At 38.3% G+C, this 23,780-nt stretch overlaps 1 protein-coding gene and 1 non-coding gene across 3 annotated transcripts in view; both read right to left on the bottom strand.

Annotated features, from left to right (window-relative positions):
- The window catches only part of Tmx3 (thioredoxin-related transmembrane protein 3), a 32,920-nt gene extending 22,851 nt beyond the window's left edge, over positions 1-10,069 (bottom strand). Inside the window, exons 1-7 of one of the 2 annotated variants that reach the window (XM_087593511.1) lie at positions 9,841-10,069; positions 9,082-9,183; positions 8,915-8,969; positions 5,903-5,942; positions 3,846-3,969; positions 2,354-2,399; positions 1,031-1,111 (exon numbers count right to left, since the gene is read on the bottom strand). In XM_087593511.1, the coding sequence (XP_087449637.1) occupies positions 1,031-1,111; positions 2,354-2,399; positions 3,846-3,903 (185 nt within the window). In that variant the 5' untranslated portion in view covers positions 3,904-3,969; positions 5,903-5,942; positions 8,915-8,969; positions 9,082-9,183; positions 9,841-10,069. The remainder of the gene's footprint in view (positions 1-1,030; positions 1,112-2,353; positions 2,400-3,845; positions 3,970-5,902; positions 5,943-8,914; positions 8,970-9,081; positions 9,184-9,840) is intronic. The other variant, NM_001400798.1, reaches the window with a different exon arrangement.
- A 4,394-nt stretch (positions 10,070-14,463) lies between these two features.
- On the bottom strand, positions 14,464-14,593 carry LOC120098384 (small nucleolar RNA SNORA17). Its single transcript, XR_015643196.1, has one exon. It is a non-coding gene; the product is annotated as a small nucleolar RNA SNORA17 (small nucleolar RNA).
- Positions 14,594-23,780: the final 9,187 nt, after the last annotated feature.

The following is a 23,780-nucleotide window of genomic DNA, read 5'->3' as shown; positions in this document are numbered from 1 at the left end:
CATTGCATTAAAAAAACATGTGATAGAAAGAAAATTAGTTTAGATGCATTTAAAAATGTTTTTAGCACCACAAACTAGGGATGAAATCCTAAGTCTATAAGAACAATAATATTCTGGGTTTCTTTTAAGACTCTGAAATTAGAGAACAAGAGACATAAGTTGATATATAGCATCCCAACATAAAAAAAATTTCTAAAAGTTAAGATTCATGAAGTTGCTAACTGATTTTCCTAATTTCATTTTCCATATTTCCAATTAACAACTATGGTCTGATAATACTAACTAGAAACTTCCACAGAAAACAGTTCATAATTTAAACTGTGCACTGTTCTGAGTAATGGGGCACCCTACTGTTTACTGGGTTCTCTCAAAGAGTACACAGAAAGCCAGTGAATCATCCCTTTGTCTAGTATATGCATGTTGTATACACAACCTGCCCATCTGCAATTCTATAGCCCTTTGAGTTGCCAGACTCATTTATGAGAGAATTGCAGGGTTTGAAGGCAAATAATCCTTACACCATCAATGGACCCAAAGTGCAGAAGTTAGTGATACTGGAAATCTAGACACTAAAGGAAGGAAATCAAGTGCTTCCTTTAAGTGAAAATCTAAAAGTACAAGATATTTTGAGAGAAAGAAAAAGAGTACATTCATAGGATCTGGTACTAGTCACAGTTTCAAGCATCTGTGAGAGGGGGATGAAGTAGCAGCTGAGGATGTCTTTTATAAATAGGACATATATTTATAAATAAATTCAGTACATAATATAAATAAATTTACATATAAATTATATATGCAATAAAAATTTGAAAATGGATTACAATTAGAGAAAAAATTCTAAACATGAAATTATCTTAAACACAAAATTAATATATATTACAAATTATGATATATCATTATAGAATTTCACTGTATATGCTACATATCTATATTTTTCATAATTGCATGTAATACATTTAATATCTAAAATATGTATATCCAATGTGATCTACTAAAATACATTTTCTTTCAAATATTAAAACGAACTTACCCAGACACTCTGTGAGCAAACTCAATTATATCATCTTTGGTCCGTGGTCCTCTGTAATTATATGCCAAGTCTCCCTTTAATCTTAAAAATTAAAGGTAAGAATTGGAAATTAACGTTCTTCATATCTAGTCTCAATCTCCTTCTACTAAAGTATAAACTTAAAATGTACAAAACACTAAATAAGAGAAAGCTTTCGGAGCTGCACACTTGTGTCTTCTGAGGAACAGCAAATTGAGATGCACACGAAAAGGCTGTACTCCACGCACACAACAGGAATACATTTTACTTTGTAGTGTAAAAGTTACAGTATATAGCTTCTGGAGAGTGAGTAATTTGCACATTTACAATCAAGAACTTAAATCAGAGTAATTTTAATTACTCCCCATCAAGTGAAAAATAAAAAGACAAAACTAGAATATTTTGGTGGTGGTAAAACCTCTAATTTGCATCGTGAATGAGGCATAAAAATAGCTTTCCTAAAACTTAGATTATCTTCCACAAAACCTGTTAATGAATAAATTTATATCTAGCAAAATGTACAGATAAAAAGAACAATAAGAAAAACCAGAACTCCTAATAACAAAGAGAAAGCACCATTAACATACACTGTAATAGAAGAATAATTTTCAAAAAAAAAAGACACACACACACACACACACACACACACACACACACACAAAGGAAAAATGTCAACACCCCCTCCCCTGAATAACATATTTACTCAAAATTGTAAAATTTGGGGTTTTAAAATATCAGAGGAAAAAAAAACACCTTGAAAACAACTGCTTAGCACCTCATAGTATCAAAATATGGTTAATGAAAATAACAGGGAAGTGCAGCAAAATCATTGTAAAATAATTCTCTTTAGAATCACCACACCATTTTTTCAACTTAATTTCTCTAGTAGACTTGATCTATACCCACAGATTGAAATAATTATCTATCAATTTTCTTCTTGATTTCTTTCTTTCTTTTTAATGAAGTTAGTTTCTTTATACAAGAATGAAATATGTTAGATGTGATTTGCAGAACACAGACTGGGGCTACTCAAGAGACCTTTCATAATTAATGAGTGTATACCTTATGCTGTAAGTGCATGCTACACAGTAAACCCTCAGAACACATTTAGTGAATTAGCTGGGTACCACATACTTAAATATGAAATGTGTAGAGATGTAGTCTCTAACTTTTGATCATGCACTTGGCTTAAAAACAATGGCTGAACCCAAACCTTCACTCTCTAAAGAAAGTACTAGAATAAATAAAATATAAGCAAAGTGGACTATTAAAAATATAGATCTAAACATGTAACACTTGACTTACAGCTTAATTGTTGGATAACCTCGAACTCCAAACTCTGAAGCAATGCCTTGATAAGAAAAAGAATAAATATAGTTCTTTTTAAACTGAGAAAACTAAGTAACACGAGCCTTGTACTTAGAAAAGAAAAGTATATAAACCTGAGTGAATGTATTAAGTATTAAAATTTCATAAAGGAAAAAAAGCATGACATTTTTCTTACAATTATTTAATAATCTAACATGAACTTTTGAAAAGAATTTTTAAAAAATTCAACAAAATTCAGAGTACACATGAGTTGGAATAGTTATAACTGGGTTTAAAATAATAATTAAGTGCATAGAAAATAGCTGGGTACCATCATGGTTAATTTTTTTTAAGATTTATTTATTACATATAAGTACACAGTAGCTGTACTTCAGACACACCAGAAGAAGGTATCAGATCTCAATATAGATGGTTGTGAACTACCCTGTGTTGCTGGGATTTGAACTCAGGAACTCTGGAAGAACAGTCAGTGCTCTTAACCACTGAGCCATCTCTCCAGCCCCATGTTGGTTCATTCTTGTAACCTAGTACTTGGGACACGGAGGAAAGGACTGACATGAACCCTAGGACGTCAGAGAATGTTCCAGGCCAGCTTGAACTACAGAGAAAAGATCCTGTCTCATTTTTGTTTTGTTTTAAAGAGAGCAAGCATACGTATTGCCATATAACATAATTCTGCTTTCATAAGTAAAAGACAAGGAAACCAATCTTATTGAACACAAAGGAGTTTACATGTGTCACAGCATTCAATCTTCAAAATAACCAGTAAAAGAAAGATCACAATGAATTGTTTACCAATAAAGCAAAAGTTTAAGGTCTTAAACTTTCTCAGTGTCACACATAAAAGCAATTGGCAGTGCCAATCTTGCTTTCTCTGAAGCCATGCTCTTCAGTTTGCTATGATACCCCAGACTTCTCTAAGTTTAATTTCTTCTGTTATCACTTCCCTTAAGACTACCTAGTAAACATTTGGTTATTGGGACATATAGTTTCTGTCACAACTCAGTTTTGACAATGATGCATGAAAACAGTCTACACAGCAGTATACAAAACAGGGAGCAGGGCAGATCTGGCTTATGAGGTGCCATGTACTTGTCTCAGATTCATTCCGTTTCTGTACCCGTTCATTAATCTCATCTTCAACTTTCAGTATCTTCCTAATCTTCACTTATATTTTTTCTCAATCTATCTTTTAAATGCCTACTTATTGTTCTATCTTTTTTCCTCAGCTTATTCCTACAAATTCAACTTTTCTGGCCCTAGGGCTTACATGTCTGTGTTATGATTAAGATTAAGCTCACACCGTGCATTACAATTTTAATGGATAATTCATTTAACTCAAAGTATATAATCTTAAATTATTAAGATAACTTTATATGACAAAACGTCTCTTCTACTTACCCTAAAAATTGTTATAATTAAAATATTTCCATTATTAGAACAATACAATTATTAACTACGAGCTTACTAGAATACGAAGTAGCATCCATCTTTCCAACTTTAACTGGAGAACCAATACTTTTCATTTCAAGCCCAACTTCATTCCAAATTGGTTCCAGTTTTTTACAATGGCCACACCAGGGTGCATAAAACTACACAAAAATAAAGAAAACACACTAAAAAGCTGTATCACCATGAAGATAAACCATAAATTTAAAGAAGTTATTTAAGTAACCTACTATTAATCTGTTTCAGACAAGATAATTTTAAGTGGCAATATAACAAAATAAAACACATGAATCCAGATACATACCTCAAAACTAATATTTTAACTTCATTTTAATTGACTATTGCTATCTATTTAGAATAGAAACATTGATTTAAAATCTTTAATTCTATGCAAATGTGTCCATATTTATTAAGATAAGACCACTAGATAAACATGTATGCACAATACCATATGCAGCCTGTGTTCACTGTAAACATCTGTTCTTAGTACGAAAATTTGACAGAGGTAGGTGCATTAGCTGAATTCTGTTTTCACTGGCAGGATATGGGTGATCATTGAGAGGTTAGGCACAGGGACAAGTCAGATTGATTACAACCACAGCACTTCAAATTTCAGAATCATCAGAGTTTAATTAGGTTCTTGAGTTATATGATGTTAACATAATATTTATGAATTTTCATGAAATGAGGCTTATTTTTAAACTCAACACTATGGAAATGTTCAAACATAAATAAGAAGAGAAAAAATTAGGCGGTAAATTTTCAAGCTCTATTTTCTACCTTTAACAGTCACCAATTTTGCTATCTTGTTCCATTTCATGGGTTATACTGGTTTTTTTTCTTCTGATACATGTAAAAGCAAACCCCTAAGTTTGCTAATTTTGCTCAGTATTGATATAAAAATGTGTTATGTTAAAATAACTCAACCCTGTAAAAGAATAAAGAAATGAGTTAAGTCGATACTGAAATCATAATATAATCTCAAGATATAATCCACAACTTTATTATAAGAAATGGTCTTGTGAGGTTTGGCCAGCAGCTGACCAATGTAGATGTGGATGCTTGGAGCCAACCACCAGACTAAGCTCAGGGACCCTGGTGGGGGGACTGGTGGAAGGACTGGAGGAGCAGAGGGGGATTACAACACCATAGGAAGAACGACACTGGCTGGCCAGACCACCCAGTGCTCCCAGGGACTAGACCACCAACCAAGGAGTGTACAGGGAGGGATCCATGGCTCCAGATACATAAAATGGCCTTGTCTGACATCAGTTGGAGGGGAGACCCTTGGTCCTGTGGAGGTTTGATGCCTTAGCACAGGGGGATGCTGGAGGGCTGGTGTGGGAGATGGTGGGTGGGTGTGGGGAGCACCCTGATAGAGGCAAAGTGGAGGGAAGAGAGGGCAGATTGGAATGGGGGAGCTTGTGGGGGGTAACCAGGAAGTGAGATATCATCTGAGATGTAAAAGAATGGAATGATTAATAAAAAGAAAAAAGAAAAAAAGAAAAAGAAATGGTCCCAGCTTCTCACAGAATGACTTCACTTTCAGCATCTCATCAAAAATAAATTTCTTTGTCAGGAACTTGAAAGTTCTTAAGGTCATTTAAATATAAAAATCTAAATAGGGGTAGGAAGATGGCTGGTAAAGAGCTTGCCATACTCCTCTAAGGACCAAAATTTGGATCACTAAAACACAAGTCCAACCCAGCCGGGTACATGCCACTTAGATTACATATCCTAGTCCACAGGAGAAAGAGAAAGGGAATGCCCAGGGCAAGACACCTAACTGAAATAGCGAAATAGAGAAAATCTTGAGATCTATCAGTGAAAGAGCCTGTCTCATGTTATACAAGGTGCTGAGCAACTGAAGAACACAACATAAACCACTGGCCTTCACAGGCACAGACACCAGCTATGTACACTGTGAATACACACTTGCAAATATGCATGCATACATGCACACATACCACACCTACATACATATGGGAGGAAATACAAGTAGCAATATCGGAGAAAACAGACTGTTCTCTTTGCAAAAAGGGAGACCAAAAATGATACTTAAATTTACATACTTACATCAACAAGCCAAATGTCATCTTTTCGATTATCTTTAAATCTAAAAAAAAAAAATCTGATTTTATATTTATGTTCACAAACAATATCCCTGCCAATGGTAGTTATTATTGCAACTAGTATGATTTACAAATGTACAACTTACTTAAGAATACTGAATTTATCAATACTGAACAAATTCTCTAAATAAAAGTTTTATATAAAATTTTTACTCAGTGGCTGCTAAATCTTATGCTATTTAGTAAATATTTTAAGAATTAAAATTGAAAAATGACAAAAGAATTGAAAAAATTCCAACAAAAGAAAGGAGAATTTTGGAGGAAAACCACCAATGTGGTCTGCTTCCTTTATCTGGTATTCCATTCTTAGCAAGGGGCTCCTCTACACTGAACAGTATTAGTCACTTCTTGTCATTATTCCAGTATCAATACAGCAAAACTATTAACATTATACTTTGTTCGGTGTTACATAAACTCTAGGGATGAGTTAAAACACAAAGGAAGATGTATATAAAATACATACAAATAAGTACTTAAGCATCCAGACTTTGTTATCACAGAAAATTCTAGAACTAATCTCCATGAGTCTTGAGGGATGATAGTGTATGTCTCAGTTCTTTACTCCTCTATTCCATTTTAAACCTGTAATGTAGGGGGCTAGGTGAAGCTCAGAAAAGACTGCTTACAAGATTGGTCCCTTCTTTATATTAAGAACTTGGATTTTAGAAGGAGTCCCATCATTTCCTGGTAAAGAATGCAGTTCCCATAAAATATCTGTGAAACAAATCCAGAATTGCTGCACTGGGATCACATGTCTGAGATTCATTCCAGGCTATAATAAACTTGTAAAATGCCATCAGCTAGTTCATTCATAACTCCAGGGCCACCATCAGATGCAATGCTCTTAGAAAACCTGAACAGGAAGCAAATCTGCCACAGAGGCCCAGAAAGAGTCGGAGCAAGTCAGCCCAAAGTACGGGATGACAAAACACACTCAGAGACTGGGGCTCAGGTCTAGATGATATTACAGACAACCCAAGGGGTCCAATATGTTTCATCTTATAAGAACAGCTTGACTTTGGGCTTCAGAAGTCTCCCTGCATAGTATTATTTAGCTTTCATCAGGATGCAACAAATGGGACATGTTTTTTCATATTGTTTTGGTTCCTTATCACACTGGAATTCCCTTTTCATGGGGTACTGTCTTTTGGATCTGAATGGCAACACCGGCCGGTACCATCACAAGATATATTTCAGTTTTCACATTCAACTAACAAGCAAGATACTCTATTAATATTTTCCAATGGAAGAGCCTTTTAGGTGAGCATCATGTAGGGAGCAAAATGATTACCAAAGGTGAAACTTCCCTCTCCTCAGGCAGAGTTACCATTATAAGAACAGTGTGTAAAGGTGGCTGAGAGTGACAAGCCCCATCATTGAGCTAAATAAAGCTACTTTTCTGATTTCAAAGAATTTTCCTCAAATACACACTTTCTTTTTTTTTCTTCTTTCTTCCTTTTTTTCGGAGCTGGGGACTGAACCCAGGGCCTTGCGCTTGCTAGGCAAGCGCTCTACCACTGAGCTAAATCCCCAACCCCACACACTTTCTTTTTTAAAATTTTTATTAGATATATTTCTTTACTTATATTTCAAATGTTATTCCCCTTACTGGTTTCCTGTCCATAAGCCCCCCCATCCCCTCCCCCTCCCCCATACAGGTATTAAATACACACTTTCTACAAACAATCTTCAAATACAACCTCAGTGCTCATCACTATGACTAGAGCCCATGGGATGTTCATACTTCTTGGTAATCCTTAAGAGTTCAATTGATCAAGCTTTTACAACAGCAATTCTATTAACAGTTGGGTGCCAAGGTGATTGAAGGGCACAAGGAACAAGTTGAAATTGTCTGCAGAAACTGTTCAGTGAGTAAAAGAGTTTGTTGTGCAAGCAGGGTCAGGATTTAGATTTTAGTACCCTCAAGAAAAAAAAAAAAAAAAGCTAACATTATACCGTCAATCTCAGTGTTACAGGAATAGAACCAGGAAGAGTGCTGGGGTTTGCTAGATGCTGCAAGGGTAGGACTATCAGAGTAACCATCTGTCCTCTGCATAAGCATGCAAAGATTGTGTTCACATACATGTACATACACTACAAACTTCAAACACACACCTACACGGAAAACTGGAAGTAACAAGTCCTGATTCATCTACTCTTAACAATGAAAGACATAAGATAAAAAGGATGGTAGTTTCTTGGTAGGTATTGTTTGTTTCCATCATGAAACCATACAAGCATCAGGCAGGTGCAATGGACAGGGAAATCCATCTCACTTATGAGGAACACAGAAGAAAAGTCTTCTGCCTCTCTGAAAGTGGGAAAGTGACTAAGTTAGAGACCTTGATAAGAACATTTTAGTAGCAAAGTGCATGAAAAAGGTGAAGTCTCTAATAAAGATACTAACAAGTGCTGGTATACATGAGCTTGGTTGGCATGGGAGGCCTGAGTCCTTGACAACAAGTTCCTCCAGAGACTGGTTGTATACCAAATCTGGTGTGGGAAAGGAACCCATGTGGCCTACCAGGGAAGAGATTGTTATCAGCTACAGTCAAGGCAAAAAGACTGACCTTTAGTTTTGCAATGAAGTTTGACTTCCCACCTACTTCGAGCAAGGTCTTGTGAATAAACCTGCTATACTATTCATTAAACACTGAATTCCAGCAGTAACTCTGTATTATTAAACCAAAAGAAAGAAACACTATCGAAATATTTGCTGGTTTTTCATCTTAGAACTATTAGCAAAATTCTCTGGGGCGCCCCTCCATTTTGCACGTAAACGGGAAGCATGTTAAACAACTCCTGAAACGAAATTGTCAATGTTAATATCAGTCACCACGATACCTATTATTAAAAGATTAGATTCATGTGTGGATATTTTGATGGCATCTGAGGTAGACAAAATTAAATAGAATTTAATAGTATTTTACACACACATATATATATATATACTCACGATTCATTTAGATCTTCTACAAATCCTTTACAGACAGCCAGATCAAGTAAAATAACTGGAAAGAACAAAATGTAGAAAATAAATGATTTACTATTTTGATTTTTACCTTAAGTCTAAATTGCTTATACAATGTTTGAACTTTTTTACTATGTACCAAAAACACTCACCAACGATCCATTATAAGGTTTAAGTGACACAGAAGCATAAGTAGTTCATCCACTCAGTAAAAATTTACTCTGCATGCAATATCATGTTGCGAAAGGCAAGCACTGTAGGTGAATACACATAATACATATTTCTACACAATTCTACATATTTCCACTCGTTTTAATTTTTCCTTTTCACTAATTTGCTGGCCTAGAGATAAAAACTTTTTGTCTCTAGTGACAAATCCAAATGCAATTCCTCAGAACAGGTAGAAAAAGAAAACACTAGACTCTAGTTCTAACTCTTATTCCAGGGCAGTGCCTGGCTCACAGGGGGTTCTAAATCGGTGGCTGAGTCAGGGGTGAACCACAGAGAACCCAAAAACTCCGTGCTGAAAGTAGATGGCTGAGAGCTTTAAAGATGCTTGGCCTCTTCAAACCAGTCTTGGACATCTTACCAGGATCTGCCCTTGGGCATCATCCCTCTCTTAGGTTGGTCAAGAAAAGCCTTCCACTGTAACAAGACTCAGAACCTATGTCAAGTTAGGGCTCAAAATCCTCGTCCTTCCATCCATACTCAAGGAACCTTCTTGGTCGCAGAGAAGGTAGCAGTGGCCTCTCAGCATTGGGCGGCGGATCACGCAGAGTCCCACTGAGGAAGTCTGACCCACCGAGGAGGCAGAGTAGAAATCCTAATTACCCTGAGGTGCGGCCCCCACTGTCGGGCTTCATTTCGGGCCAACCTCCTACCCGTTCCCCACCGCCCCGCTTGCTCCTCACCGGCAGCGCAGAGCCGGAGGGCCGCCCAGCTCCTCCGCCCCGCTGCATTCGCCATGGAGCGCGGCGTGAATCCCGTGATGAGCGCGCGCAGAGACATAGAATCGCCCGCGCCAGGCGCCCGCCTCTCCGGAAAGGAAAGTGAGGAAGACCGGGGACGCAGGACAGCTCCCACCCGGACCGGGGCGGGGCGGGGTAGGCCGGCCTCCTCCTGGGATCCCGGTAGCCCAGCGGTGGTAGCTTGTGAGCATGCGCGGAATGCGACGCATGCGCCCGAGCAGTGCGCATGCGCATTCAAGTTCTCACGGAGTCTTCTCTGAGTAAGAGATCTGGAGAGCGTGGGAATCCGTGCGGGGTTCTTCCTGTGATGGCGCAAATGTGCTACAGGACTCTAACCGGAATGCATGTATGACCTTGTCTGGCGAGCTTAGTGCTTGAGGAGAGGTAGGGTCCGACATGCACTGCAAGCCTAGGTTTTGTCACATGTTTTAAGATTGCTACCAAGTCCAGTGAACACACTTGGGCACCGGGATGGTACACTAATAAATGGGAAATCGTGCTGTAAATTAAAAGACTGGATTGCTGAGCTCTGACACCTCTGTGTGTAAACCTATTTAGAATCATATAAATTGGTCCATTACTATGTGGATGACAGAACTATGACAGTTAACAGCTGCTCTGGTGGTGTATGTGACATTTTCTTAAGTTGCCTTGCTTATGCAAGCAGCATCACCCCTCCTATCCCACCCGACACGAAAGTATACGTAGGTCTTCCAGAATAGTTTTAGTATGACAAGGGGGACGAGTGTGTGTGTGTGTGTGTGTGTGTGTGTGTGTGTGTGTGTGTGTGTGTGTGTAAGTGATCCAAGTTCATCATAAACATGTTTGAAAATGTGAAAGAATAAAAAGAAAATCTTCAGAAACTTAAAAAAGGGGAAGTTAATTATAACATCTTGGTTATGTTTTACTGTTTCCTGATTATTTGTGGACTGAAATCCTGAGTATAATTTTTTTGTATTGCAACTTCCTTCATCCGTTCTTACATTATGACTTATAAAAATAGTATTTTTTTAAAAAAACTGTAGGTCCCTGTGGCAGTCACTGACTTAGATGAGATTTTTTTTGAAAAATAAGAATGAAGCGTCAGGAGATTTGGGTTACATTAGGTCTTAGAGTTTATGTTATGAAGACAGAGCATGCAAAGGCAGAGCAGTAGAAGGAGAAGGGAGGGAGAAAGGGACAAGGCAATATGTGAGAAGTGTCTCTCACAGGCTCATGTATTCGAGCAACTATTCTTTAGCTAGTTTTGCTCTCTAGGGAAGTTCTAAAAACCTGAATGCATGTATGATGCCTAGCTGGCTGAAACAGAGCCTTAAGGTGAGGACTTCCAAATTTCACTGAACCTGGGCTCTCTGTTCCCTCCCTGCCAATGCAATGTAACCAGTTGCCCTACACCTGCCTCTCCTCAGCACCTTCCCCAGTCATGTTGTCATCCTCTCAAACTATTTAAAAAAAATCAATGGCTTCTTTCAAGTATTTTATCACAGCTATGAGAAAAGTAACCAATACAACTATATATGCAGAGGCAGTTAATAGGATGGACATCTTTGTAAATAGGTATGTAAAAGTTTAAAGCTCAAACCTTAAAAGCAGGGAAAACACATTCAAGAATAAAATTGATTTTAGAATTAGCCTTTGTATAAATTAATTCAGATTTGAAATAATTCCATAAAGAAAGGCTCAGTAATTAAAGTATGCTGATCTATGATCTAGTTTTATTTTTAAAAAATCAGTTATTACTGGTAATTCTCCAGCAAAACAAAAATAGTAGGAAAAGTTTTATTGGAGGTGGTTCACAAAATAAGACCCATGCTCTGAAGGTGTAAATCAGTGATATAATTCTGAAACCTAAGAATTCAGGCAGTAGCAACACAGTTATGTCCCAACACAGTGTGGATCCCCACCCGTTCCATCACCTTTTTGTTCTATCTAAGATGAATATGCATGATACACACCCACATTGAAGAAGACTGCATACTTGGCTAAGTTTCTTATTCAGTCATTAAAGACTTCCAGAAACATTTTCATAGAATAAACTCAGAATACCATTTTAACACCTGTCTGAAAATCCTTTATTGCAGTAATTATTTGGCACATAAAAGTATCTATCAAATTGTTTCAAACTTCCCGTAATAGGAGCAATAGAGAATATTCACTAGTTTATCCAATAAGGCTAGTAGAAAGTTGATACAAAACCAAGAAGAGGCAAACGTGAAAAAGAAAATTATACAGATAACTCACTTTAGAGAAGAATAGAAACGATGTTCTAAAGGAAAGATTATAGGCTTGTGCATCTGAATGTTTGATTCCCCAGTTAGTAGAATTTTTTTGGGAAGGATTAGGACATATGGCATTGGTATGGAGGTTGGAGGAGGTGTGTCACTAGGGGTAGGCGTTGAGGTTTCAAAAGCCATTCCTGTTTAGTTTTCCTCCTGGCTTCTGCCTATGGTTCAGATAAAAACTCTCAGCTACTGCTCTAGCATCATGCCTGCTTACTGTCATGTTCCCAACCATTATGGTCATGGACTTATTCTCTGACATTAAGTTCCCATTAGAAATTTTCTTCTATAAATTATCTTGGTTATGGTGTCTCTTCATAGTGCTGTAAAAGTGACTCAGACAGAGACCTACAACTGATCAAGGTGCAGAGAACGAAAGACTGTGAAATGCTCATCCACAAATGGGGGATCCTCAGGGATCATTACAGAAGTGCAGGAGGAAAGAGCCAAGGGAACGGTACTTTCCTAACAGGGACAGGACAGTATAAATTCAACTTTTATTCATCAGATGCAATTGTCATCTCAGAGACTTGCTGATGAGTAAGCGCATCCTTTTTAGTTTTTTCTGAACTCTGGGTAGTTGGTTCAACTCAACTGTTCTGGCTCAAAGCTTCTCTCCAAGCTAACTTGTTCAAATGGGCTTCCCTCAGCGTTTCACTGAATTGCTTTATTTGGAAAAACTACCTCTGAACTCCATGAACTGAGCTGCACTGACTACCCTAATTGCATGAACTGCACAAACTCCACTGAACTCAAATTGAGTTGTACTGCATTCACAGAACTGCCCACCCTTTTCCTTCACTGCTCTTAAGTAGCTTTTCTTTTCTGTCTGTTCTCATTAGAGTTCGGCATATCCCATCTGTGACTCATTCTGTCAAAGCTTTTTCTGATTCATCATTTTGTCTGCACTTGAATTAGACATCACTGTTCTGGTATTAAAGGTACACTAAGGGTGTACTAAGGGTGTATCTGTATTCCAGCCATGGGAAGAATTAATTCTTAATTCTTAATACTAAGGCAGTGTATTTGTTTTCTGTTGGTGAAATTGAAACAGCACCCATTTGTGATTTACAGGTTCTACAGATAAGAAAGCCAAAGAAGCTAGATTAGTGAGACTGAGGAACACCCTTGGGTAGACAAATTCAAGTTTTGCTCACTGTTTACCTCTGGACTCTGTGTGAACCTGATCAGTGGGCTGTCTGTTGCAGACTTGGGAGACCCTAGAAACTGGGAGATATCTGCTCACTGAATGAAGAAGGCCTAGCTCTTTGGAAAAACCAGTTCAGAGAAGGTCCTGGCTTCTGAATGTGTGTCAGATCACCACTGAGAGAAACTCTAACTCTCATTCTTTACATCTTGAAAAGCCATGTTGAAAAGAAAATGTTCACATGGATGGGAGAAGATTGAGGAAAATAGAGTCTGCTACTCTTGTTTGTGTCCACATCCTTCTGTTTCTCTTTCTCTTCCATTTTCCCACCATTTACTTGCTCGTTTTAGTGGTGCCTGGGATTTCCGAGTGGGGTCTGAGGAGTGGTCTCTGTGGAGAGCCACAATAACATTCGCCACCACAAGATGGCGCTGGCTTCCACTGCACCCTACATGGAAAGCCGGGATAGCTTTGCCATTACAAGATGGCGCTGGCCTCCGCCGCGCCAGCTGACTTCCTTTCAGAAAGTTAATTGTGTGCGAATGTGCAAGAGTGCCTTCGTGCCAGGTCTTTGCCCACTCCAGGGCGTGCCTAATGAGATCATGGGTAAGCGACCAATCAGGTGTGGATGCGCCTCGCTAGGGTGTATATAAGCCGCGCCATGCCGGCGCCCCTGGCCCTCTCTTTAAGATTCAATAAACGTTTTAGCTGCAGTAGGATTCATGTGTCCCCACGTGTTCTTGCTGGCGAGATAGCGAGGGGCAGTCTCTATGCCCTTCTCATGTATTATGACAACAGGCAGGGGTCATTTTCATCAAGATCTACCCCCCAAGGCCTATGCAACACCTGACTGGTAGTCATCTCAGGTTAGCTTCCTGTCTAGATCCCATGACACTGGTCTGGTTGTCATTTCAGGCTCAATTCTCTCCCACTTGACCCCATGTGAGGATTGTTTATCTTGGGCTCACTCTTCCCCAATGCTCTCAGTGCCATGCAGGGTTCTTCTATTCTCTGGCTTGCTCCCAGTCTTGGGAAGTGTGGGGACCTGCATAGTGGCAGACTAAGTACAGTCTCAGGTTAGCTCCCTGTCTGAACGCCCCACCCCCCTGTCCCATGCCACAATGGTGGCTGTTTCAGGCTCATTTTAGAGTTCTAATCATTCAGATGTTCATAGATCACAACACTGAGTGTAGACATAACCTCTCTCCTCTCTGCCACTTTCTGATGCACATGTGACACAGCAACCAGACCTGCAATACTTAGGGATAAGTCACTCTGGACTTGAAAGTGCTAATAAAAGTTTGAGAGGGAGCAAATAATTTAGATTCTTATTCATAATCATGAAGAAACACTTTAAGCCTTATTTTTTATAACTTTTTTCATAGTTTCTACAGTGGACTGTCCAATTCATGTCTTCTTTGTCTCTACACATAAAGGATTATGCAGTTTATGGAAATTAAGTTGCACATTACTGATCAACACTACTAAAGTCTATGATCTTTTCTTCTGAATGTTAAAGACTTATAAACATATAGTAGGTCACATTCCTGAAAGTTTAAGTTCATATTGGTTTCAAGATGATTGCTGGTAGTAACTGTATTATTCATTTCATCAAGATGGATGTCACAGTGATGGGGTTATTCTATTGAGTCATGCAATGTCTTCTAAGTGATACATATAACACTGAGTTGTCACTGCTGTGTTCTTTATCATTGGAATAAATGTATGGACATTCCACAGGATTGAGTAATAAAATATATCCCAGAAAATGTTCTGAGCTTCTGCGCTTCTTTGATATGTGTGTGTATATATATATATATATATATATATATATATATATGCATATACATATGATATATGTGTATGTATATGTAACTTCTTTTCACATTATGGGCTTAGAACCACAGTAAACTCAATATATTTGTGTTATTCACAAACATTGCATGTGTGATGCCTATTACACTGGTTGGCTGTGGGTGTCAACTTGACACAAGCTAGAGTCATCAGAGAGAAAGGTGCCTCAGTTGAGAAAATACCTCTATGAGATCAGATGCAGCTGTAAGGCATTTTCTCAATTAGTGAGTGATCCATGGTGGAGGACCCATTCCATTGTGGGTGGTGCAATCTTGGGGCAATATAAACCCTAAGACACCCATATTATCCTAGTCAAAGCCTTATAATTTGTTTGTCATATTCTCTTAACCTGAATCCATTAACCCTTTAAAGAAAACCTTGGCTTCTTATATAAGAACCAACACATTTTCTTAGAGTATTTCTTTGGACTCACTCATCTTTCCAAAATTTTTATATGTAAGTTCCTTTTGCAAATTAAGTTGGGCCATTTAAAATATCATTGCTTTTAGGTTATTGCAATGAACATAAGGATGAACAATTATATTATTTATATTAGTAACCATTAAGTCCTAAATTGATTACATGCTACATAGTCAGAATATCATCTGCTACAGAATCCTGCTGATTCAGGTATGTGACAATTGTTAAATGAATTTGGGGAGATGCTTTTCAAATGCTCTTCGAATTTTTAAATCTTAGTACAATCAATAAAAGGACAGACTTTATGAAAATTAGTACATCTCATACTTTTCAAGAAACTTGATTATAAAACTGATTATATCTAATATTAAAGAAAAACATTTCAAATGCTTTAGATTCAACTAAGTACTTTTTAAAAACATTTAAGTAACTTGCAGTTTCTTAATCATTTCATAATCATCTATTCTAAGATAATTATGAGAATTTTTTTATTTAGATATCAAATGTTTCTACTTTGATATTCCTAGGCACAATGAAATATTTTATTTCTCCTTATTCACCTAAAGATGTATGGGTCTTTGGGATGGATTTCTTGTCAACAATGGTATACAAGACACAGCTATCAGTTGTAGAGGGAGATAATCAATAATCAATGTGTGTCCCCATAAATCCTCCTCCCTTTCAAGGAGAAAATTGGGGAGGGGGTCAAGTTCCAAATGGTGAAAGTATAAGGAGTATCCCTATATATCCTTTTTTTTCTAATTGGGGGACCAATGCACAAAGACCCCCTACCTGAGTCATTTGATATTGAGTTATTCCTTTACACTGTGGCCTTGCTGAATATTACCATTAGCATTTATTTCCATGGATGAGAAATAACTTTTGAATTGCTGACTTTTCCAAAATTAAAAAAGAAAAACCCTAAATACTTACACGGTATGTGTACAATAAATAGATGTGGGTGGATATACATCCAGCTCTACTCAGAGAGATTTAACTGATGAAGTAAAACAGAGAGCTGCTTCTGTGAGTACATGGTGGTACATTTGAAAACTTTTGGATCTTCCAGTCAGTGAGGGAGTCTTCAGTAAGACTAGAGTGCACTGATTCACTAAAAGGGATTTTCCTTGCTGTGTAGGAATGGTAGTAGAGAAAGGAGATCCACAGCAAGAGGAAAAGGAAGAAAAGCTGGATCACATTAGTAGGCTCTCCAACATGCAGACTCAAGCTTATACTCTATTAAGGATAGTTGGGTTAATACAGTACAAGTAGCACAAGAAATTTGTCAGTAAGCAGTGGCAGCCCCAGCAACAACTCCTTCAGCAACTCAAGTGGCTGCAAAGTCTTCCACAGAAGTGCATGAACCCTGAAGTTGACTGTCCCAAGTCGAGGCTCTGGATTGTCTACCCCAGAAAGGACCACTCAAAGGAGCTCCTTTGGGTGAGCCCAGAGCACCAAGGGGACAGACAGGGCTACAGTCCGAGAGAAAGCCTAAAAATCACTTTTTGTGGAAATTCTCTGAGTCACTCACTCTCCAGCCTGACTTTTCTAGAGAAAAGTTCTGCTTTTGTATGCATTCCTTCTCCAGACTCCATTTTCCTCAGTCTTCCCCCATCCATGTGAACATTTTCTTTTCAAGATGGTTTTATGTAAAGAATGAGATTTAGAGTTTCTCTCAGTGGAGATCTGGCACACATTCAGAGGCTAGGGCCTGTTCTAGGCTTGTTATTCCAAAAGAGTTAGACCTTCTTTCAGTGAGCAGGTATCTCCCAGTTTCTAGCGTCTCCTAAGTCTGCAACAGACAGCCCACTGATCAGATTCACATGGAGCCCGGTGATAAAGAGTGAACTTTGGATTTGTAGAGTTTACCCAAGGATGTTCCTCCATCTCATGCCATGCTCTATCCCAGGCTATACTTCAGACAGTGCTGCAGATGGTCAACAGGGCCCAGGTCTAGCCTCTTTGTTAGCAAGTATGGGCAATGGGGTCTTAGCTGTGCAAAGGCCTCAACATCCCTCGGTCCCCACCCCCCAGATTCAGGAGGGCTACAAACATCCACACAAGGGGCTATTTGACTGAGTTTTAGCTGGATTTTCCTCTTCCCCACAGAAATATATTGTCCTGTCACTTCCAAGGAGGACATATGAAGATGTAAAATTATATACACTCTTCCATTTAATCCTAAGGAAGTTAAGAAGAGGACACAATTAAGGTTACTAAAAAATGTTTGTCGAATCCTGTCTTAAAAAGATCTAAGTTCACCCTGCTCCCTTCAGGCAATCAGAGAACCCTAGAAACTAGATGCAGCCAGCTTGGATGTTATGGTTTATATCAGATAGGATATGTAAGCCTTGAGCCTAAGGCATGAGTCCTGAGAAGCTTTTTCTATTCGATACCATCTTAGTTACTCAAATGTGAACATTTATAAAATGGGAAAACTAATTTTGATGTAATATACTGCTTACTAGAAGATACCTTGATCTCTATTTGTGTTCTAAACAAACAGAATGTTGTGAGTATCCTGCATGTTGGGGTATTTCTAGTACTTCTATGGAGGATCCCCCAAGTGGCCCAGTAATAGTAATTATATCTTAAAATCTTATTTTCTGAAAGAGTGGCATTTCTCAAAGGCTTTTTACCAAGTGACATTCATATTAATTTTCACTGACCATAGATAATATGACATCATCTCTATTCTCAAATTTCCCCTTAAGTTTCAGGATATCATATAGATATCAGCCTAGGGCCGCAACTATCCCTTAACCACCACATATTAAGGAGGATTGCAAACAACTACCCAAACTATAGATATAAATCTATAATTTTAATTCATCATTGCCATCTCAGTTACAAGGTTATAGATTAGGGTCATGCCAGTTCAACAACAAGTGATGGCTTGGGCTGTCCTTTCAATTTTTTTTAACCATAACCCTCTTACAGATTGAATAAAAAATGTAGGGATAAAAAAGGCATTCAATTTATAAGAACTATAGAGAAAAGATGTAAATACTGAGGGAAAGATGTATGGGACCAGAGAGAAATGCAGGCTCAACACACCCTGTTTATGATCCTTGTGTGAATTCCCAAGTGTTGGCTACATTTAAGTAACTCAATATGGCACCAAAGACAGCAGGTGACCAGAGAAACACAAACTCTGTCTTTGTGTTGTAGTTTAAGAATAACTCTCCAGAATTTACAATAACTGTGGTTTACTAAGAAACATGGAGAGAAAAAAAGGATTGGAAGAATATGAATCACATCTTGTTTTTTTTAGTATGTCAAAATTACAACTCTTTTTTAAAATGCCCATGGCAGTTTTGTGTGGTCACTAAGAGCTGACAGGACTTGGGGTTCTTACTGTAATATTTAGAAAAAGAAAGGAAGAACAATTTTATTTGTAGAAGTTTGAAAACGTTTAAAAAAACTCGTTGAGCAGCTCTCTGCTCCCAAACCCCGTGGGAGAGAGACCTCACCGCCTGGTCAGGTGGGCACTCCTGAGGCTGCACAGCGGAGGAGACCACCAACACTGCCCACCCCTGCCCACATCCCTGGCCCAAGAGGAAACTGTATAAGGCCTCTGGGTTCCCGTAGGGGAGGGCCCAGGAGCGGCAGGACCCCTGCGCCTGAGACACCGCCGGAACCTGAAGGAAACAGACTGGATAAACAGTTCTCTGCACCCAAATACCGTGGGAGGGAGAGCTCAACCTACAGAGAGGCAGACACGCCTGGGAAACCAGAAGAGACTGCACTCTGCACACACATCTCGGACGCCAGAGGAAAACACCAAACGCCATCTGGAACCCTAGTGCACTGAAGCTCCCGGAAAGGGCGGCGCATATCTTCCTGGTTGCTGCTGCCGCAGAGAGCTCGTGGGCAGCACCCCGTGAGCAAACTTGAGCCTCGGGACCACAGGTAAGACCAACTTTTCTGCTGCAAGTGACCTGCATGGTGAACTCAAGACACAGGCCCACAGGAACAGCTGAAGACCTGTAGAGAGGAAAAACTACACGCCCGAAAGCAGAACACTCTGTCCCCATAACTGGCTGAAAGAAAACAGGAAAACAGGTCTACAGCACTCCTGACACACAGGCTTATAGGACAGTCTAGCCACGGTCAGAAATAGCAGAACAAAGTAACACTAGAGATAATCTGATGGCGAGAGGCAAGCGCAGGAACCCAAGCAACAGAAACCAAGATTACATGGCATCATCGGAGCCCAATTCTCCCACCAAAATAAACATGGAATATCCAAACACACCAGAAAAGCAAGATCTAGTTTCAAAATCATATTTGATCATGATGCTGGAGGACTTCAAGAAAGATGTGAAGAACTCCCTTAGAGAACAAGTAAGAGAGGAATCTCAAAAATGCCTGAAAGAATTCCAGGAAAACATAAATAAACAAGTAGAAACCCATAGAGAGGAGACACAAAAATCCCTGAAAGAATTCCAGGAAAACACAATCAAACAGTTGAAGGAATTAAAAATGGAAATAGAAGCAATCAAGAAAGAACACATGGAAACAACCCTGGATATAGAAAACCAAAAGAAGAGACAAGGAGCTGTAGATACAAGCTTCACCAACAGAATACAAGAGATGGAAGAGAGAGTCTCGGGAGCAGAAGATTCCATAGAAATCATTGACTCAACTGTCAAAGATAATGTAAAGCAGAAAAAGCTACTGGTCCAAAACATACAGGAAATCCAGGACTCAATGAGAAGATCAAACCTAAGGATAATAGGTATAGAAGAGAGTGAAGACTCCCAGCTCAAAGGACCAGTAAATATCTTCAACAAAATCATAGAAGAAAACTTCCCTAACCTAAAAAAAGAGATACCCATAGGCATACAAGAAGCCTACAGAACTCCAAATAGATTGGACCAGAAAAGAAACACCTCCCGTCACATAATAGTCAAAACACCAAACGCACAAAATAAAGAAAGAATATTAAAAGCAGTAAGGGAAAAAGGTCAAGTAACATATAAAGGCAGACCTATCAGAATCACACCAGACTTCTCGCCAGAAACTATGAAGGCCAGAAGATCCTGGACAGATGTCATACAGACCCTAAGAGAACACAAATGCCAGCCCAGGTTACTGTATCCAGCAAAACTCTCAATTAACATAGATGGAGAAACCAAGATATTCCATGACAAAACCAAATTTACACAATATCTTTCTACAAATCCAGCACTACAAAGGATAATAAAGGGTAAAGCCCAACATAAGGAGGCAAGCTATACCCTAGAAGAAGCAAGAAACTAATCGTCTTGGCAACAAAACAAAGAGAAGAAAAGCACACAAACATAACCTCACATCCAAATATGAATATAACAGGAAGCAATAATCACTATTCCTTAATATCTCTCAACATCAATGGCCTCAACTCCCCAATAAAAAGACATAAATTAACAAACTGGATATGCAACAAGGACCCTGCATTCTGCTGCCTACAGGAAACACACCTCAGAGACAAAGACAGACACTACCTCAGAGTGAAAGGCTGGAAAACAACTTTCCAAGCAAATGGTCAGAAGAAGCAAGCTGGAGTAGCCATTCTAATATCAAATAAAATCAATTTTCAATTAAAAGTGATCAAAAAAGATAAGGAAGGACACTTCATATTCATCGAAGGAAAAATCCACCAAGATGAACTCTCAATCCTAAATATCTATGCCCCAAATACAAGGGCACCTACATACGTAAAAGAAACCTTACTAAAGCTCAAAACACACATTGCACCTCACACAATAATAGTGGGAGATTTCAACACCCCACTCTCATCAATGGACAGGAGCCGGATGTAGATCGCTCCTGAGAGACACAGCCAGAATACAGCAAATACAGAGGCGAATGCCAGCAGCAAACCACTGAACTGAGAATAGGACCCCCGTTGAAGGAATCAGAGAAAGAACTGGAAGAGCTTGAAGGGGCTCGAGACCCCATATGTACAACAATGCCAAGCAACCAGAGCTTCCAGGGACTAAGCCAATACCTAAAGACTATAGATGGACTGACCCTGGACTCTGACCTCATAGGTAGCAATGAATATCCTAGTAAGAGCACCAGTGGAAGGGGAAGCCCTGGGTCCTGCTAAGACTGAATCCCCAGTGAACTAGACTGTTGGGGGGAGGGCGGCAATGGGGGGAGGGTTGGGAGGGGAACACCCATAAGGAAGGGGAGGGGGGAGGGGGATGTTTGCCCGGAAACCAAAGAATTATTATTAAGTTAAATAAATTAAAAAAAAAGTTTTGTTGGGTAAAGTAATCTGGGCTTGGCATCTGCAGCACATCTGTCCAAGCCCTTCTGGCATTTAGACTCTCCATTGAGAAATAAAATATAATTCTAATAGGTCTGAAAAAAAAAACTCGTTAAAAAGAGGCATGAAAAACATGATTTTGATGGAATATAGTGTGAGAGTGCTTTCCTAGTAAAACATTGAGGATGTTTTGTGGTGGAAATTATCTTACTTAAAATATTAACCACTACCAAATTTAGAGGCCATGTCCTTAATAGTTTGCCTTGGCAAAAATCCTTATACTCTAGAAACAAAACACATTTGAATAAGACCACGGCATAGGTTACAAAAACAAACAAACAAACAAACAAAACAACAACAACGACAAAAACCTCTATAACCTCAACTGTATTGAGCTGGTAGCCCTTCTTCATAGATGAGTAAAGTGAAATTTTGGAAATTACAAACCTCCAAAAAATGGTCTCAAATGAGTATTTACCACTCTTGTAAGTGATTGTATAACTGATCATTGAAACTAGTGGCTATACTGTGTTTACATTTTTGTGATGACTCATTGCTAAAAGTTTTCATAAAACTAAGTTTGAAGTCTAGAATTACCTATTTTTTGTTAGTGAAAAAAATGGTGATGCGTTAGAATTACATGCTTCAGCATCAATGGTTCTAACATGGAGGTTATGCCTGCATCTTTTAGGAATGGTTGCAGATATACAAGCAAAATGGGATAAACGACAGAATCTATTACTTATTTAGAATTAAAGTTGAGTTTGAACAAAGCCAAGCTCTTCCAAAGCAAGATTTTTGCAAAGAAAATCACGCTAAGTTTAAAAAGTCAGAGAACACAGTTAGAAGTGGTTGCTATGGTAGCCGATGTAAACCTGTCCTCTGGGAAGAACAGAAGAGAATAGTCACCTGTCTCAAGAGATGCTGTTTTTAGGGCTCATTAAGAGACAGATGTGACAGGAGAGAACTAACTTTGAAGAGCCAATTGTTTTTTCTGTAAGTAAGCATGCACTTTATAATCTTTGCGGCATAGAAGTTAGTTCAAAGGGCAGGATACATGTCTATCTGTCTGTCTGTCTGTCTGTCTGTCTGTCTGTCTGTCTGTAAACTAAAAAGTGCATTTTCTAGTCAGCACTACAGAATGTTTTGAATGCCACAGTAAGACAATACCAAGGGAATATTGCTGTCATCACTTTGCCTAAGGAGACATTTTATGTGCCATATATATTTAAACCACAAATAGAAATCCAAAAATGCCACAGAGTTTTGAGTCTATTTCAGATTTAAAGCAGTGCTTTCCAATTCAGCATTTAGAAAAATGAGTACCTTATTCATCCTTCTCATAGTTTGATAAATATCAAGCCTTTCAGAATATTATCAGAATAAAGATTACAGTCATTTAGCTACAATGTTTGAAAGAATATTTGATAATTTCAGCCATCATTTTGCCAGACATTTTCCATTGTATTTTTTTGGCAATTTAGCAGAAATAGAGGCAATACATATGTATGGTATATATATATATATATATATATATATATATATATATATATATATATATATATATATACTTCATATATATATATATATTTCATCTTTTCCCTCAACCTACTGATATTTTCTAAAAATTCAGACCGAGCTTTCATGATCTTTCTTTTTAATTTCTCCAACATTTGGATTTTAGAGCACAAATACTTTATGAGGTCATTTGATTGATGACTTCTTGTATGTCTCAGAATAAGTAATTTTTATTTACTTCATGAGTGTTTAGAAAATACTTTTTTATTTACAAGCATTTCTGATATATTTTTAGATTATAGAGAAATAGATTTATAGATAGATACAAGAGTTATTAGCAATGTACATTATGTGTCATAGTAAAAGGACATTTCTGTCTAGATTCAATTTTATGTAGAAATAAACA

The sequence above is a fragment of the Rattus norvegicus genome, chromosome 18 (assembly GCF_021556685.1).
Source record: "Rattus norvegicus strain SHRSP/BbbUtx chromosome 18, alternate assembly SHRSP_T2T, whole genome shotgun sequence".
NCBI lineage: Eukaryota > Metazoa > Chordata > Mammalia > Rodentia > Muridae > Rattus > Rattus norvegicus.
The sequence above is the reverse complement of the archived record's forward strand: the minus strand, read 5'-3'. Positions and strand labels throughout refer to the sequence as shown.